This window comes from Condylura cristata, unplaced genomic scaffold (genome assembly GCF_000260355.1).
Source record: "Condylura cristata isolate star-nosed mole 26May11 unplaced genomic scaffold, ConCri1.0 scaffold00020, whole genome shotgun sequence".
Lineage (NCBI taxonomy): Eukaryota > Metazoa > Chordata > Mammalia > Eulipotyphla > Talpidae > Condylura > Condylura cristata.
Window position 1 is genome coordinate 20,738,734 of NW_004567121.1, and position 18,541 is coordinate 20,757,274.

General features: G+C 33.1%; 1 protein-coding gene across 1 annotated transcript in view; it reads left to right on the forward strand.

Moving 5' to 3' along the window:
* STRN (striatin, calmodulin binding protein) overlaps positions 1-18,541 on the forward strand; it is an 85,845-nt gene that overhangs the window by 38,787 nt on the left and 28,517 nt on the right. The window contains exons 3-7 of the mRNA XM_004686297.2: positions 1,612-1,685; positions 6,178-6,256; positions 9,269-9,436; positions 11,224-11,359; positions 13,788-13,923. Of these exons, the coding sequence (XP_004686354.1) occupies positions 1,612-1,685; positions 6,178-6,256; positions 9,269-9,436; positions 11,224-11,359; positions 13,788-13,923 (593 nt within the window). The remainder of the gene's footprint in view (positions 1-1,611; positions 1,686-6,177; positions 6,257-9,268; positions 9,437-11,223; positions 11,360-13,787; positions 13,924-18,541) is intronic.

Consider the following 18,541-nt stretch of genomic DNA (forward strand, 5'->3'; position numbering starts at 1 on the left):
GTACCAAAGAAAATCTTATTAATTAGTGTTAGATGTATTACATATCCTTCAAGAAAAATTTTATGCATCAGGAACATACATAGCAGACTTATAAAATACAAAGAACTTTAGAACACACACACATTTAACTTATGTAGATAGAAGTTTGTATTTTGTTTTATTACTCAAGTTTATAGAGAAATCCTTATTAGCACATAATTGTTTTTCCTTTTAATGGGTACATGTTATTATAAAATATTTCATGCATATACAAATGTTGTAAAGACGGCCCTCCCTGGTGGCGCAGCGGGTTAAAGCACAGCACTAAGAAGCTAAAGTCACTTCCGCATGAGTTCGATTCCCGCCTGCCCGGGAGGTGACCACATGGCGTGGCAGACCTCTCCTGACCCACCCGCTGTTCCCCTCAGCAGTATACTTCGTCTATCTGCCTGTTCTGCTCCCCGCTCTGTCTCTGGTGAAGCCTCTCACCGCCCCTGAGCCTCTGGCCTGTACCCCAGTTCTGTATGTACAAATAAATAAATCTTAAAAAAAAAAAAAAGTTGTAAAGACTAATAATAAATACTTACCCACCAGCTACCTTGAATAGGATATTAGGTACGTATAATTTTCATGCTTCTTTATTTCTTTATATGAAATTTTGATTTTTCTGTTGTAACTATAAAATAAATAGTACTACCAAAATGTGAATGCCAGTACTTTACACAATTATGTAAATTATTTTCATTTTCTTTATAGAGGAAAAAAATGCCTCAAACTTTGTTGCTATCCTTCTATTTCTTCTTTACACTTTTTATTATTTTCCCTGTCTTATTATATTGAGTATTTATTATAAATGGCTTCACTATTTTAGAGAGGCAAACAAGTCAAAATATACATACATTAAGTGTGACTGTATTTAGATAATCTTTTATTTTTTCTGAATTTTCTGGTCTCAGATGGTTAAATCTGAAATGGTTAGATTGATTAACCAAAATAATAACTTTTCTCTTTTAAAAGAAGACAAACACGATGTCTGTGTAAATTCTTTTTGGAAAAACCAGACAGAATGTGTGTGTATTTGTGTGTGTGTATATTCCTATCAGATTATCTTACTCATCATTTGTGATTTAGTCAGGTTCCCCTGCCTTTGTATTTTTCTCTGTAATACATACTTTCAAATCTCAGTTACCTTATAAGATAGAGTATTATTGATGACTTTTCTTTTTTAAAACTCAGATTTGAGAAAGCTTACATTTTATGAGTTTATTTCACTAGTCAAGTTTTTTTAGTGCTTTATTTCACTATTCAAGCTTTTTAGTGCTTTTAATAATAGAGTTCTATTTTGGCAGTCATCATGGAAATTTGAATTCCACAGAAACTAGATGGTTAGGTTGTTGATTTGTAGTCACAGAGAGGTGATTGTGGCTCTCAGTTATACTTGCTATAATGGCCTTTGATGGTATAACAACAAAATAGTAATGGCAGATACTTTTGTATTACAACTTACACACTGGAAGGCTATGATTCTTTGAAAGTTAGCCAAGACTACTGCATATTGATCTCCTACTATAGATCTTAAAGTTTGTTTAAATATATTTTAAGTTGGTTTGTATTTTCTCATTTCTTTGTTAGAGCCAAATACCACAAGCTGAAATATGGAACAGAATTGAATCAGGGAGATATGAAGCCTCCAAGCTATGATTCTGGTAAGCTAATTTTAAAAGATGTTAATTAAAAAGAAATTAATGCCTCATATTTTGTAGCAACAATATTTATAATTGCAAATTAATTTATCGTTATTTGTATATTAGTTGTCTTTTTCTATTCTACTTATCTTTTGGCTCTAATTGCTTGGTGTCATTTAGATCATTTTCTACCTCTTTCCTTGCTTTTCCCTCTCCCTTCTTTTAGTTCACCATTTTCTGCTTATGTTCTAAGGCATATAGATAAAAATCACTTACTAGTAGGTGTAGTGGGAAAGTAAGAAAGTTGTTAAAAGTTAAACCATTTTTCAGGTAAGTGTATTTTTGATATAATTTCAAATTAAATTTTTGTGTCAAATATCTGAAGATATTATCATTTGTATTATTTACTAAATACCTGCCTTATTGGACTTTATGTGTATTAAAAGTAATTGTTAAAATAGTTATTCAATGGAGGTAATATTATTGGTATTTTAAATATCTGAAATTTACACTGAGAATTTGAGAAACTTGGCCCGGGTCACAATCTGTTAAGTAATGGGAATATGGATCTAAACTCACGTCTAGCCGACTTTATAATTCATATTCTTTCCATTTTATACAGTGCATTTGTATTTGACAGTCATGACTTTATAAAACAAGTTCGAAGTGTACTGCCAGTTTTGATGTTATCAATGTTTCCAGAGGTGGATAGTGAATCCTTGAGATTTTTTTTTCCTTTGCTTTATAATTGTTCTGTTTTTTTGGTATCTCGTAACTTGAGATGCTGGTAATTAATTTTTTTTCTTTTTAATAAATGCATAGTTATTTTGGTTAGTATTTTTACATGAAGCTGTTTGTTTTCTAATTTTTAGCTGTCACTTTAGAAGGATTAAGGCCAAGTTGTAATGCATAAGAAAAGTTTTAAATAAGGTGGCTCACTAAAAAGAGTTTGGGTTTTGAAATCAGATATATTTGTTTGCCCATATACTTTAACCACCTGTAATATTAGTTAATCTTTTTCAGGTTGTTCCATTAGGTATTTAGTAGACTGGAATAATTCCGAACTATAAGGTTTATTCTACTTCAGTAGCTAGTGTCATCTCATCTGTCCGTCTTTCCCACTATCAATTTATTTTACAAATGTTAAATACATAGTGCTTGTCACTGTAATCCTAAATTGAGTGAATAAGATAACATTGCCTTTTTTTTTTTTCAGGAAAGATAAAGAATAGGTGATTTCAGTAAAATTAATGGAGCAGTAATAGGTGTTGTGAAGCACAATAGCAGGGATATTCATCTAGTCTTAAGTAGTCAAGAAATGCTTATTGCAGTGATGCTTAATGCTGATATCCAAAGGACAAGAATAAATAGTGAGAAGTAGACTAAATATTTGTTGAGTGAGAAGTAGGAGAGAAAAACTGAGTATTGGTGGTAAAGTTCTGAAGTAAAAATATGTCACACTTAAGAAAGGAAATAATGGATAATAGAAAGGGGGAAAAGAGTGTTTTTAGATGTAGCTAGAGAGTTAGCCACGGATCAGATGGTGAAACACATTAAGAGACTTGTAAAATATGTTATATAGTTTACACTGTATCTTAGAAGTTATGAGGAGCCATTTGAAGGATCTTCATTAAGAATCTTGTGGCCAGATTTTCTCTTGTCACATTGACAACAGTGTGTAAGAAAGAGGAGAGCAAAATTGGGAGTAGTTTGAGGACTGTTACAGAAAAAAGAGGGAGTCAAAAATAACTTCCAAAGTTGAAGAAGTAGGCCAGAAAAAGGTTTGGAAGATGGTGGTTCACTATTATATTTATTTGTTAAGCTAGAAGATAGTTAGATATGTGGTCTGGATGAAGCTCAAGCCAGAAGTGTGGATTTGCTATGTAGATTTAAAAGACTGGAATAAGAACAGAAACCTGAAAGCAAAAACTTTACAAGTATGAGCTTGCTTAATGGTCAGAGGGAAACTAGGAGTTTGAAAACCAAGGGTGGAGAGAATTCAGAAGGAAAGCCCTTCAGCACTAATGTTTAAAAATCAAAGGGCTGGAAAGTACCTCTTAAGATACAGTGACACACAGGTCAATGAGAAATTTATTTGAGCATTTTTAGGAGAGAAATGTGGGGAGAAATAAAGCCAGGAGTGGAAAAAATAAGACTACATATAGTCAACTTCTGGGAAGCATAGGCTGTAAAGGAGAAAAGGACATACTTGTATGTCTGAAAGTTTACTATTTTGCTCACTTTCATTGTTTTTGATGAGTTATGTTCTGTCATCCTTTGTTGTTTTTTAAGTGGGTAAGGATTTACTGAACTTGGCTTAATTTATTTTTTATTAAGGTATAATTTACAAACAGTGAAATTTACCTTTTTAGTCTTTTCACAAATCTTGTTGCAATTATCTTGTTTCACAACCTTGTTGCTATTTATCTTTTATAGTCAACCCTTTCCTCTCCATTTGCATTCTTTGACAACATAATTTGTCTTACGTTCCTATAATTTTGCCTTTTAAAGAAAGCCCTAAGTTTCACAGAGTCATACAGAATGGGACCTTTTGATTCTAGCTTTGTTCTCGCTTAACATGATGCCTTTGAAATTCAGTGTTTATCAGTAATTCATTCTTTGCTGTTGAGTAGTGTTCCACTGAATGCATCTGCTACACTTTGGTAACATCACTGGCTGCCACAGTAGGCAGACAGTGAGTATACCTATCTGAGAATATAATGGAAAGGATTTAGACCTATTTTGGTGGGAAAATAGCTGACTAAAATCCTTTCATGTCTAAAATTTTCAGTTTTCAATTCAAGTGTAAATGTTCTTATGTGCAAGTATGTGTTACTTTCTTGACACATTGTTGTAGACAGTTTCTGATTTTTATTATTCAATAATACATATATATATATATTTCCTTAGTATTGGAACATTGCTTTTGCCTCTTTTTTTTTAAATTTATTTTTTCACATAGAACTGGGATACAGGCCAGAGATGCAGAGGTGGTAAGAGGATTCACCAGAGACAGAGTGGGGAGCAGAATAGGCAGATGTACTAAAATATACTGCTGAGGGGAGTAGCGGTGGGTCAGGAAAGATCTGCATGCCATATTGGTCACCTCCTTGGCTAGGAATCGAACTTGAGCTGCAGCGACTGCAGATAACTTCATAGTGCTCTGCCCTGACCTGTTGTGCCACCAGGGAGGGCCAAATTTATTATTTTTAAAATTATTATACTTTTTAGTTGAGGTAACATTGTGACACTCCATGAAGTATCCTAGAATATTCCTTTTTGAATTCCCCTCCTCTCCTTCCCCCAAGTCCTTATGTGCTATTTCATACATCACAGAACTTCATCTAGTTATTTTAGGAAAAAAATAAAAATGCAAGATATAATTTTGTTTTTAGTCACATAATTTCTCCTCATTATAGTGATAGCTGTGGAAGAAAATTTGGAACCAAACAGACAAGACCCAATACTTTACGGTCAGCTCTTTACCTGGCAACTACTGTGCTTTCTGTTCATTTTATTTTTTTAAAGATTTATTTATTTATGCATACAGAACTGGGGTACAGGCCAGAGATGCAGGGGTGGTGAGAGGATTCACCAGCGGTAGAGTGGGGAGAACAGACCGATTGACTGACTAAGAACACAGCAGAGGGGAGCAGCGGGCAGGTCAGGAGGTCTGCCTGGCCCAGGGTGGGGATCGAACTCATGCTGAAGTGGCTTTAGCTTCTCAGTGTTGTGCTTTAACCCACTGCACCACCGGGAGGGCACTTTCTGTTTCTTTTAAGGAAAGTCATATAGGCCCTTCCTGGTGGTGCAAAAAAAGTACAGCACCATGAAGCTATCACAGGCGCTGCAGCAGGAGTAACACATTGTGGGTTATAATTAAATCTTTTCACCTTAGATATTTCTAGACTTGGAAGTATATGGACTCTCTCATTTGAATAGTAGATTATAAGGTACCATGTGAGTGTGGCTCACTATTTTACTGCTGCCAGCGGCTGCAGGTAGCTTCTTAGTGCTGTGCTTTAACCTGTTGTGCCTCCAGGAAAGGCCCCAGAGACTTTTAAAAGAATATTGTGGTTGTCATACAATAAACTAGTGAAAAAAAAGATTTGTTTGAGAATTTTCCTTATTTTTCTACTTATCAAACTGATTTTTCTACCATCATTCTTAAATGTTTTGTTCTAGTCTGATGTGGTGTTTCATAACACTTTGCTTCATTTTATAACAATTTGTCAGTTAATTTGGATAGGTCTTCGTCTTGGAGAAGGGCTGCCTGAAGATCAGCAAAATACCTTTAGTTTTGTTACTCTCAGAGAGATATAATAGCATTAATCAATTTATATTAGCGATCCATTATGGAAATCAGACTTGAAAACAGCATTTATGTTATCCTAAAAAAATAACTTAGAGTGCAATTTTACATATCCTTAATCTTACAAATTTTCATTTGTTCTTTGAGATACTGTATAATGTATAAACCAAATCAGTTTTATTATAATTTAATGTTTTCCAGATGAAGGTAATGAAACAGAGGTGCAGCCACAACAAAATAGCCAGTTAATGTGGAAACAAGGTCGACAGCTACTCAGACAGTAAGTATCTTGTGGTTAAATTAAAGAGCAAAAAAACATAATGCTATAAGATTGTTTTTATTTTGTATTTTCAACTCATAATAATTTTAGCTCATTTTATTATACTGCTAATATGAAGAAACTTAATTATTGTTTTGTTTTCATATTATACACTTTTTCCCTTGTGGAATTTATTTTTCATAAATATTAATAAGAATGCCCCATAATTTCAACTTCATCAAAAGAATACAGTTTTACGCTTCTGAATTTTATTTTATTTAAAGATTTATTTATTTATACATACAAGAACTGGGGGTATAGGCCAGAGGTGCGGTTGGTGGGAGGGTGGATAAGAGGATTAACCAGAGACAGAGAGGAATAGAACAGGCAGCTCTACTAGCTCTACTGAAATCCACTGCTGAGGGGAGCAGCCGGCAAGACAGGAGAGGCCTGACTGGCCATGTGGGTCAGCTCCCTAACCAGGGGTTGAACTTACGGTGTAGTAACTGTGGATGCTTCATAGTGCTGTGCTTTAACCCATTACACCATCAGACAAAGGCCCTAAATTTTATTGTACACTTAAATTTATAGTTAAAAGAGTTCTATACCTTTAAAGTTACTTTTATAGTTGGATATACATGTTTTAATACAAGTCTAATCAATATTTACATGTGATTTTATGTTATGTTTTTAAACTAAAACTTGAACATCTCAAGTTTGCAGATATCACATGAACATGTACTTTCTTCTATAAAATGAGCATTTGAGGCTATAAAGTTGTATTCAAGTTCAGATGTCAAGATGGTGAACTAGAGTCATTCACCTGCTCTGTACCTGACTCTTGTATAAGACCTTTGAAACTCACATTCAGATTTGTGCTCAGTAAAATGAAATTTACTACCTGTTTTGTACTTTTGGATTTGCTTGTAAATTGTCTCAATTTAGGATTGCCGAACTTAATGGATGGTAGCCATGCGTTTGTCAGTGGAAGAGAATACTTAAAACATCTATATGGTTAGAAAAATTTGAGACATCATTAATACTTTTTTTTAAAGATTTATTTATTTATGCATACAGAGCTGGGGTACAGGCCAGAGGCTCGGGGCGGTGAGAGGCTTCACCAGAGACAGAGTGGGGAGCAGAACAGGCAGATCGACGAAGTACACTACTGAGGGGAGCAGCGGGCAGGTCAGGAGAGGTCTGCCACGCCATGTGGTCACCTCCGGGGCAGGCGGGAATCGAACTCATGCGGAAGCAGCTTTAGCTTCTCAGTGCAGTGCTTTCACCCGCTGCGCCACCAGGGAGGGCCGACATCATTAATATTTAATAAGTGAGTTTTCACTAGCTCCCTCAAGTTAGTCTTAAATGAGTTTTGCATTGCTCTTTTATAATTAGGTGTTCTTTCTTTAAATGAGAAATAGTTTTTGTAGTTTTTTCTGAAAATTTTTAACTCATAATCTGTTCCTCAGTGTAAAGGTAACTTTCTACCAATCAATAAAAAAGTAACTATTTAGTAAAATCAACTCAACTATGGAAAGAGCAGATTTTTAAAAAGATTTATTTTATTTATTTATGCACAGAAGAGCTTGGAGGTAGACCAGAGTGGGTGGTAAAAGGATTCACCGGAGACAGATTGGGGCTATACTGGCTGGCATACTGAAATACACTGCTGAAGAGAGTAGTGGGCGGGACCAGAGAGGTCTGCTGTGACCCCTGGCTGGGGATTGAACACTTTTGCAGTAGCTAGTGGTAGCTTGATAGTGCTCTAATTTTAAGCCCTGAACCACCCAGGAGGCTCCTGGGTGCAGGTTTTGAAAAGAGCAGTTTTTGAAAAGTATTTGTAATGTGATTTTGTTGCCCAAGTGATGCATATATCAAATATTATCTGTTAAATATAGAACAATATTTGTACTACTTTGTCAGAACAGCTGGTTAAATTTGGGAAAGTTAGAGATTCATTTTCCAAATTTTCATCAGAACCTCTAGATTTATTGAGTAGGGTTAAAAAAAGAACAGCTTGATATAATATTATATACTTACCCCATTTTGGCCACATATCATTGTGAATATCTCTGAATTACAGTAATTAGTAATACCAGATTTTAAAATAAACTGACCTCAGACTGGTTGTTTTGTCCTTTTTTTTTTTTTTTTTCCATCATAGACTTGATCCCACCTTAGGAGTTAGTGCCTAACTTTGTCATGTTTATTATTGACGTTATTAGTGAAATGCACGTTTTTCGTGTTTCTGCCACTACTACTATTTGCCTTTTTTTGTCATCTCTGTTAGTAGATATTGAGTGCTTTCTATATGCCTGTCTCTTTTAGGAGAAAGAAAACTGAGCTTTGTGAGAATTAAAGTTATGAAGGAAGAAATGGGCTTTAGAAACACTGCTAACTCAGTACAAGCCTATGCTGCCTTTTTCCTCCCTCCTCTCTGTGTTCCTGCCTCTTTGTAACACTCACATTCATCCTCCATCTCACAACTGAGTTGTGGTCTACTTTAATTTTAGAATTACCTCAGGATAGAAGAATTTCTTCTGTAAAAGTGACTCTCATTGAAAGTAGTTTATCTTCTTGTATGTCATGAAGGAAACCATATACACTACACACATTCATTCTAAATCTCAAATAGTTGATTTAGTGACACAATTGTAAAAAAGATTACTGAGATTAATAATGGCTGTTACAAAATAATAATTCAGTAGAATCTGAGAGTGTATTTGCTCAATCCTAATGAGAAAAAAAGAATAGCCATTAGGTAAATTAAGGAACAACTTCCTTTTATGATAAATGTAATGAATGGTGTATTGTATAGTTCTTTGATTTTTTTTCAGTGACTGTAGAGACTGGTACCACAAGAGACAGCTCCATCTGCAGCTGGAAGATTATTTATTAGCAAATCTAGCTAGCATAGTAATGTACTGTTAAATTTTATGGATGCAACAATTTAAAGAAATACTTCTATTAAGTTATTATTGGAGTACTGATCCCAATATGACTGTATTATAAGACAGATTTCTTCATACACAGATATCTACAAGAGGTGGGTTATACAGATACAATTCTAGATGTGAAATCTAAACGAGTGCGAGCTTTGTTGGGCTTTTCAAGTGATGTCACTGACAGGGAAGATGACAAAAATCAGGACTCAGTTATAAATGGCACAGAGGCTGAAGTTAAAGAAACAGCAATGATTGGGTAAGTATTTTGTCTGGAAAGTGTTTTAACTGTAATGTGGTTCTTATATATTTTTGATTTGTGGGTGATACTTGTGATATTGGTACTTTTAGAAACTGAGCAGAAGCAACTATAATAAAGCTTAATAAAAGAAAAATTCGGTAGAGAGGAACATACAGGATTTAGAGCTATTTATGATTATATGTAGAACTTTTCTACCTAAAATATTTTCATATGCTTGAAACTTACAAATTTAATAAAGATTTAATATTTTGAAGTTATTTATTCTTAGGACTTCATTAAAGATCTTATTTAGAAATTCAGTTTGAAACAATAAGAATGAAATTCTTTCTTGGAGACCCAGAATTCACATATTCCTTAAATTTCTTAGGAATAAAACCTTTCCTTAACCATTTTTGTTATCTACTAATGCTGTAACTTACCTTTTCTTTGAAAATATCTGTTTTTAGTATTTACTTTCGATAGAATAAGTGAAAAATTCAATAGCTATTTGAATATTCTATTTTGCATTTTGGGTTATGTATCATGTAGATTATATGTAATTCTGCTCTAAATGTACATGAACATTTAAATGAGATTCTTTATTTAAAAATAAATAGCTTGATTTTTAAGGATATTAAAAATCAAAGGCTCTGTGAAATTATAAATAGGTTCTTTTGCTGCATATTTAGGTGGAAAGGAGGTTTTTTTTTAAATAATAGTTTATTTTTACATTATTTTGTGCCTTTTTCCTTCTCAGTTTTAATCCCTGTGGGCTTTCCATCACCAAATCACCTGTGTGCCATCACCACAGTCCAGTGCATTTCCTCGGGAAGGAGATTTTTTTTTTTTATAAGTTTATTTTTACATCATTTTGTACTTTTTTTTTTTTTCATCTCAAATTGTAATCCCCACGGGTTTCCCATCACCAAGTAACCCGTGTGCCATTACCATAGTGGGAAGGAGGGTTTTTAATAAGCTTTTATATCAATTACATTTTTACTTAAAAAGCTATTATAAAGACTTTCAGAAAAGACTACTCCAGTTATCTTGTATATTGGTTTTGATTTGTCTTTTAACATTGAGCAAAGGTATTCTGTCTGGTTGTGTAGGAATGGACAGTATAGTGTAAGCAAGCAAAATTATAGCTCTCAGCAGATTTAGAATTTAAGATTTATCTTTTTTAAAATTTTGCCCATAATCATGGCTAAGTTTTTTCAGGAAAAATGTCATCTTACCTAAAATATTTCCTTATTAACTGGAGAGAAATCATCTGTTTTGGTCATTAGGACACTATTACTAAGTTTATTTTGAGGACACTAAGTTCAAGTCATATATTTGAATTCAGAAAGTTGGTGGCATACTCAGTAGCATGATCATATTAATTTAATTTTTTTTAGTAACTGTTATGTATACATTTGCTTTTTTTCAAATCTAGCTGTTTAATAGAAATAAAATTGCATCAAAGGAAAAAAATCATATTCTAGTTATTTTCTCAGTTGTGCAAACTTCTGTTAGAAGAGTTGCAGAGAGGGAAATGGAGGCAGAAATATCTTCAGAGAAATACAATAAGATTAATTAGAAGAGGAAATTCTTTAGATTATCATTAATCTATTTTTAAGAGAAAACTGTGATATATTGTTTTTCCAGTTAAAATCCATGGAAGTGTTATGGGTAAGAGTCAATGTAGATCATGATGATTTGAGAAGTCAGAGTTAAATTTTAAATAGTAGCACACCATATGGATTAGTTTCTTACACTGAATTTTTATAAATTAACTGAACAAAATTGTAAATGTTTTAAACCAGAAAATCCGAGTTAACAGATTCTGCCGCCGTGCTGGATAATTTCAAATTCCTTGAAACGGCAGCTGCAGATTTCAGTGATGAAGATGAAGATGATGACATTGATGGAAGAGAGAAAAGCATTATTGATACTTCAACAGTGAGTTGGATAACTCTGATATAAATATTTTTAGGGACCATTTAGGCATATTTTCCAAATAACCTATCTTGTTCAATCTAAACATTTAACTTTTCCTCATGAATTTGGGAAAATTGCAGACCCGTTATGGTACTTGATGTTGACTGGCATCAAGTTGAGTTGATGTAATTTTTGTCTTTGTCTTCAGGGCTGTTTTGGTAGACAGGTTTTACATCCTTTCAGAACTCTTCCAGCTTATTTATAGCTCCATGAGTTTATTGACTTTACCAGGAGTTTTTCCCCAGGATGAGAAATGTCTCTAAATAGCTTTCTTCTTTCTCTTCCTTCTCCTTTTTATCCACTTTTATCTTTTATCTTCCCTTTCCTGTTCCTTCTTTTCTTTTTCTTCTGTCACTAATTATCTGTGCTTCTTAATCCTCTGGCTTTTAGTCTTTCAGTTTGAAAAATATGGATTACGATAAATATCCATCTTATCTCCTGAGGATTTTCTGAGGAGTGAATGAGACATTATATGTGAATTTATATTTTTAACTATGAAGTACTTTCTAAAAGTGTTAACTTCTCTGTTCCTATTATTCCTTCTGCTTCCATCAAACATGATCCACTTACTGCTCCCAAACTCTTGTTTCCATGGACAATATTTAGTAGTACTTGGCTATTATGTCTCTGTATAGATATTATTTGAACTTAAAGTAGTTGACCCAGTTTTACTTAACCCAAACATATAGTAATAGGCATTTACTTAATGTAATAAAAGAAAATGCTCAAAATTGAGTGATACATTTGTGGTAGTTATTTGGAAATTTTATACTGCCTTGTGATTTCTGTGGGGCGATGGCATTGAGATACTATTTTCACATGAAAATGCTATAATCATACCTTAGTGATAAATAACTAATTTTGATGCTTCATATTTCTTTGTAAGTCATTATATTTTATATACTAAAAACATATACAATTACTACTTATGGTCTTGCTAGAAATTCCTACACATAAACTGGTTTCATTTTAAGTAATCAAGTTCATACATAGCCTTTCTTCCAGTTAGTGCAGTTTGTGAGCAAGAAATGAAAGGACAGTTACTATACTTTATCCCATTTGAACACTGGTCTCAAAAACTTTGTTTTTAAGGAAAGAATGTTTCTAAACAAATAACTGGTTTCTTTTTAAAAGCTTTGCTAATGTTTATTATATGGTACATTAATTTGTATAGTTGCATTGTAATAACTACATGCCAAAAGGTCTAAAAACCTGACTCTTTGTAGCAATGGAAAGCGTGATTTTGAAGTTTTATTTTATGCTAAACATAGCAAAGGGCTGAAGATTATCCTATTAAAATGTATAAAAGATTTTTTAATGTTACTGTATTTCTTTAACCAAAATAGTTTAATAGATTAAACTAAGAATTTTAGTAAAAGATCTGTATGTTTTCACTATTAAATATCCATATGTGTTGTTCTTTACTGTTTATACTGAAGTTTTACTGTTCATAGAATTACATTCTTGGTCATTTTACTCTACCTTCTTTTTCCTTAGGATTCTCTTGACCTCATTATCTCCTAATTTCATATTTATCTGCTTTCTCATCATCATGTAATTAGTTAAGTATAGTAACCATCTGATACTGGAGGTAACCAAAATGAAAGATAGTTCATAACTAATATTGACATGTAGCTCTCAAAAATCATCTGTCTATACATGAAACTCTTAAGTGTCAGTCCTCCAGCTAGATTTGTGATTTCAGAGATAATCCTAAATACATAAAAATGAGGCATAATGGCTTTTATCAAATTTGCATTTAAATCTAAGTCAAATCTCACTTTAAAAGATAATGTTTTAGGGAAATTTTAATTTATAGAGTATTGGAGAAAATTGATGCAAGATTAGGATTGAAATCTGGAAAGGCTTTGAAGCATGGATTTCTGACTTTGTGTGTTTATGTTTTTCAGTTTTGTAAGGAAATAATGTACAGTTAAAGCTTATCATAATAGATTTCTTCTTTTGGTTAAATTAGAATGTCTGCAAACTGCACAGAGTGTATCCAAAAAAGTAAGGCCTGAGTATGGTTCACTTAATACATTTTGTTGAGATATTTTCATCTAGTGGTAATTTAAATACATGCATTATTTTCCTAGTGTTTTTAGTATGTGACTCCTTTCATTTATTTAAAACAAAAAAAGTTATTGAAAAAAAAATGAAATCACTGCTTTACAATATACGCCATATGTATATTGTATTTTCAATATATTTGTATTTCCCACTGAATTGGTTAGGTATGAAGATCATATCTCAGTAGAGATATCCATTCTAAAGTACATAAGGTGTTTGCTTAGTGGTAATGGAATACTGTTTCCTTTAAGTTAATTCCATAATGTATCCTAATGTTTACTTGAACATGTGTTGTTGTCGTTTTTTTTTTTTCCATTAGATTGTTAGGAAGAAAGCATTGCCTGAGAGCAGTGAAGATCGAGATACAAAAGAAGCTCTAAAAGAGTTTGACTTCTTGGTTACACCAGAGGAGGGAGACAGTGAATCTAGAAGTGCAGGTGATGGAACAGACTGGGGTAAGGAAAGATATTGGATCCAGCCAGAGGTGTGATGTAAATAAAGGGAATTAATGTTTTACTTCAAGGGCAACATCTTGAAGAACACTAGAATCTTAAAATGTTTAAATGTTGAACATCTTATGTACTTTTTATTGCTTTTAACTTTTATCTGGGGTGTGTGAGTGTGGTTGTTTTGTTCATCTGTATCTATGTATGACTAAATGAGCTCTTTTATTAATTCCCATACTAGTAATAGCTACATACAGTGTGCATTTGTTTAAAGAAGGTTGTACAATTAGTTATATCTTTTTTTTTTTTTTTAAAGATTTATTTATTTATTAGTACGGAACTGGGTACAGGTCAGAGATGCAGAGGGTGAGAGGATTCACCAGAGACAGAGTGGGGTGCAGAACAGGCAGATCCACGAAGTACACTGCTGAGGGGAGCAGCGGGCGGGTCAGGAGAGGTCTGCCACGCCATGTGGTCACCTCCGGGGCAGGCGGGAATCGAACTCATGCGGAAGTGGCTTTAGCTTCTTAGTGCTGTGCTTTAACCCGCTGCGCCACCAGGGAGGGCCCTATATATATTTTTTTTAATATGAGCAATACACTGTGAAAATAACTTGAATTTTAGTTGTTTTTCCTACTTCGATAGAACTAAAAAACCTAGATTTTGTGCACATTAGTATGAGAATGTAACAAGGGCTTATAGAGATTTTATTTCTGGTATCTTGAGGAAAGAAGTATATATTGAAAAGTTGTTAGATAATTCATTCTGGTCAGATTTACACAATGCATAGAATTTTTGCATAAATTGTTCTAGATATATTTAATGTTTTAAACATCTAATAGGAGTCAAAGCAGGTGTTTTAGAAAAACTTTTACAGTGTAACTAGGAATTTGGAAAGGAATTCTCTCAGTAAATGAGATAGTATTGTGATAAATATTTCAAAATTGATAAATTTTTGATCAGCTGAGCAATTTCAGTATATGTATAGAAGAGAGAGAGGCAAGAGAAAGATAGATAGATGGATATTAAGAATGTTACAAAATTATTGCTTGCGGTTGAGGAATTCTAGGATTCCTTAGCTTCTACGTTGTGTACTTTAAAGAGAGATAAGGTCAGAGAACCAGTAACAGTATTAATTTTTCCTTAGGGCTTTCCTTTGTTGCTAGTTAAATACATGTTGACTTTTAAATTCTGAATATTTTATATATTTAGAAAAATGGTTGAAGTTACTTTTTCATACTCATAATTTTTTGTCTTATTACATGGTTCATTTCTGCCAATGACTTAAGGTAGTTTTCTACTTGCCGATTTTATTCAATCATAAAATAAAATTTTAAGGGTATTTTATCTTTGGTTTTGAAATTTTCCTTTTAATGTGTCCTATACATTTATTTTTATATGAAACAAGATTGCATAGTTAGTTTAGGGAGCTAATTTTGCACAAAACTAGGGGAGAAGGTAAGTTGAAAGATCTTTGTTTCTTTTTACTTCTTCTGATATATTAACTGCTTGTCTCATGCTCTTTACTTAGAAGATCAAAGTCACATCTCATTCAGATATATTTAGAGGAATAAGTAATTTTTTTAAAAAGATTTATTTATTTCTTTGTACAAGAACTGACCCCAGGCCAGAGGTGAGGGGGTGAGAGGATTCACCAGGTAAGAGTGGGGAATAGAACAGATGGATTGAGTAAAATACACTGCCAAGGGGAGCAGCATGTGAGACTGGAGAGGTCTGCTGCACCTTGTGGGTCACCTCTCTGGCTGGGGGTTGAACTTGTATGCAGGGGCTCAGATAGCTTCATGTGTTGTGCTTTAACCCATTGCACAACCAAGGAAGGCCCAGTGGAGTAAGGAATATTTTGCTCCGAGGTAGAGGGAATGAACATTATTTTCACTTTTATTAATGCAGCGTGTACTTTGCATTTTAGATCTATATAAGTTTTGAAGTACCCACACATGGGGGTTAATATGAAAAACAGTCTTTCATGGACTTATTAAATAGTGTCTTAGGAGAAGGACTTATAAGTTAACCCTTTTGGAAAATAGCTCTTTTATAGTTAACATTTAAAAATGATAAAATTTGGTGATGTGATTTACTTCCTAAGGATTATGTATTGGCGTAAAGGTAAGGCAAAAGATAAGTATATGTAGAAAGTTAGATAATTTCCATTACTCTATTTTGCAAGTCTCTAGTTTTACATCTAGAATAGTGTGTAATGTTCTCACAGCTTTCATTGAGACCTTATAATATACTGATTGCTAATCAATAAATTAGAAAATATATGTTTCATGGAATAGAAACCTTAGCTAAAAAATACTGAAGTGTTAATGAAAAGACAAAAAAAATTGCCATTAAAATGATCTAATTTCTACTTAGATATTGATCCCTTTAGCCAACTTTTGAGAATTTAACTAAAAATTTTACTGAACAGTACTTTAGAAGAATCTTCTTTAAAAAAGTTGCTGTTAAGGGGTTCTCCCTGGTGGCACAACATGCTAAAACACCACAGTACAAAGGTCTCTGAAGCAACTGAAGCAAGAGTTGGATGCCTGGCCAGGGAGCTGACCCACATGGCATGGCACACCTCTCCTGACCTACCTGATGCTCCCCTCCGCAGTGTATTTCAGTAGATCTGCCTGTTCTGCTCCCCACTTTGTCTCTGGTCAATCTTCTCACCCACTACACCGCTGGCCTGTATGCCAGTTCTGTAAGAATAAATAAATCTTAAAAAAAAAAAAAAAAGAAAGTTGCTGTTAAAAGCAGATTTAGAAAAGTAAAATGTAAGACCAGAATGCTCGCATTTTCATGCCCGTGAAATACTTTCAGTTTTCCTATTTAACTCAATAGTAAAGTATTAAAAAAAAGTTTTTGTTAGAGGCTTAGAAATAATGATATATTACGAATTTCTCATCTACTTTAGGTAGCTACTTTAAATACAGATTGCACTTATACATACTTAAATACATATTTATAAATACAGATTCAAGACACATGTAAATTTAGATTCAAGAACTACAGCTGCTACTGAATAATAAATAAGTTATAATGTAAACTTCAGTAGTTTAGGGGATATAAATAAGTTTTAAAAATTAGATATATACATGAAAGATATTGATTAGGATGTTTTAACACTTAAAATACATAGCTGTTTTTGTACATGTACAACTGCTATATAAGTACTCTTAAGTTTATATTTAAATTTTTGTGAAATTATATAGGAGAGACTTAGGGTTTGTGTTGCTTTTTATCCATTGAAGCTCAAAATCATTTTTGTAGATTGGTAGGCCTAATGGCTTCAAGTTTGGGCAGGTGTTGAAGGAAGCTAATCTACTTGATGTAATTTTAAGCATATCTTTATGAAACCTTCCACTAAGTTTTCTTAAAAGATGAACCAGTGGTTTCTTATTTGAAATACATGTTCATTTAAGTTAACACTTTGTTCATAAAGAAAAAAATAGCCACAAATGTGATATAAAATTGTTTGGTAAAACTGTTATTATTAAGTAAGTATGTAACACCATCAATTTTTCATCTAATTTATTCAAGCAGCTATTTTAAATACAGATTGCAATATACCTTCAAAACTAGAATACAGACCTTAACAACTAGAATACGGGTATTACCCATGCCCATGTTTTATGTAAGCATAATATTTAATTGCTTAAAATGAATAAATTTTTACATTCTTAATTTCAAACATTACAAATGGTGATTTAAACCCTGATTTTGATATATATTTCCTTTAAAGAAATTATAAAAAATTCTAAACCCAAAGGGGAAAAATTAATATATTTTTCTTTTTCTTAGTTGTGATAAAGATACTCAGATGTTTCTTTTTCTTTTTTTCTGGAGGTTACTTCCCTTTATTTTTTCTTTTAATATTTATTTATATATATGTTTTACATCTGCTCATTTCTGTACAGTGCATACTTCTCAGGTGTAGTCCCTGTAAAATTTCCCATCACCAATTCACCCATGAATCATCACCATAGTCCCTTGTGCTCTTCCCTCCCTGTTTTGATTCCTCTGCCTCCCCCTCCCTGGCAGAATGTCTCTGATTTATAGTTGCCTGCTATAAATAAATAACTTTATTTATTTATTATTATTGTTACATTTTTTTCCTGACCCCATATTTGGTTCTCCTACACTCCTCCTATAAGTGAAACCATCTGATATTTTTCTTACTCCGTCTGGCTTATTTCACTGAGCATCATCCCTTCTAGATACATGTTGCTTTGAATGGCATGAATTTACCTTTGGATTGCTGAATAGTATTCCATTATGTTATATACCATATCTTATTGATACATTCATCTGTTTTTGGTCATTTGGGTGGTTTCCATATGTAACCTATTGTAAATAGTGCTGCAATCAACAAGGTTGCAGGTATCCTTTTGAATTAATGTTTTTGTGTACTTTGGGTATATGGTATCTCCATTTTTATTGAGCCTTTTCTTCCTTTGCGCTCATTTGATGACTCTCAAGGGTAAATTGGGGGTAAATTTTGCATAATGTATTTCATAAACAAATTTTTTGGTACCCTTTTCTTCCACTACATGATGAAAATGTTTTGTGATCAATTCATAGAAATATCTTTGTAAATTGTGAGCAGTCATAGTAACTC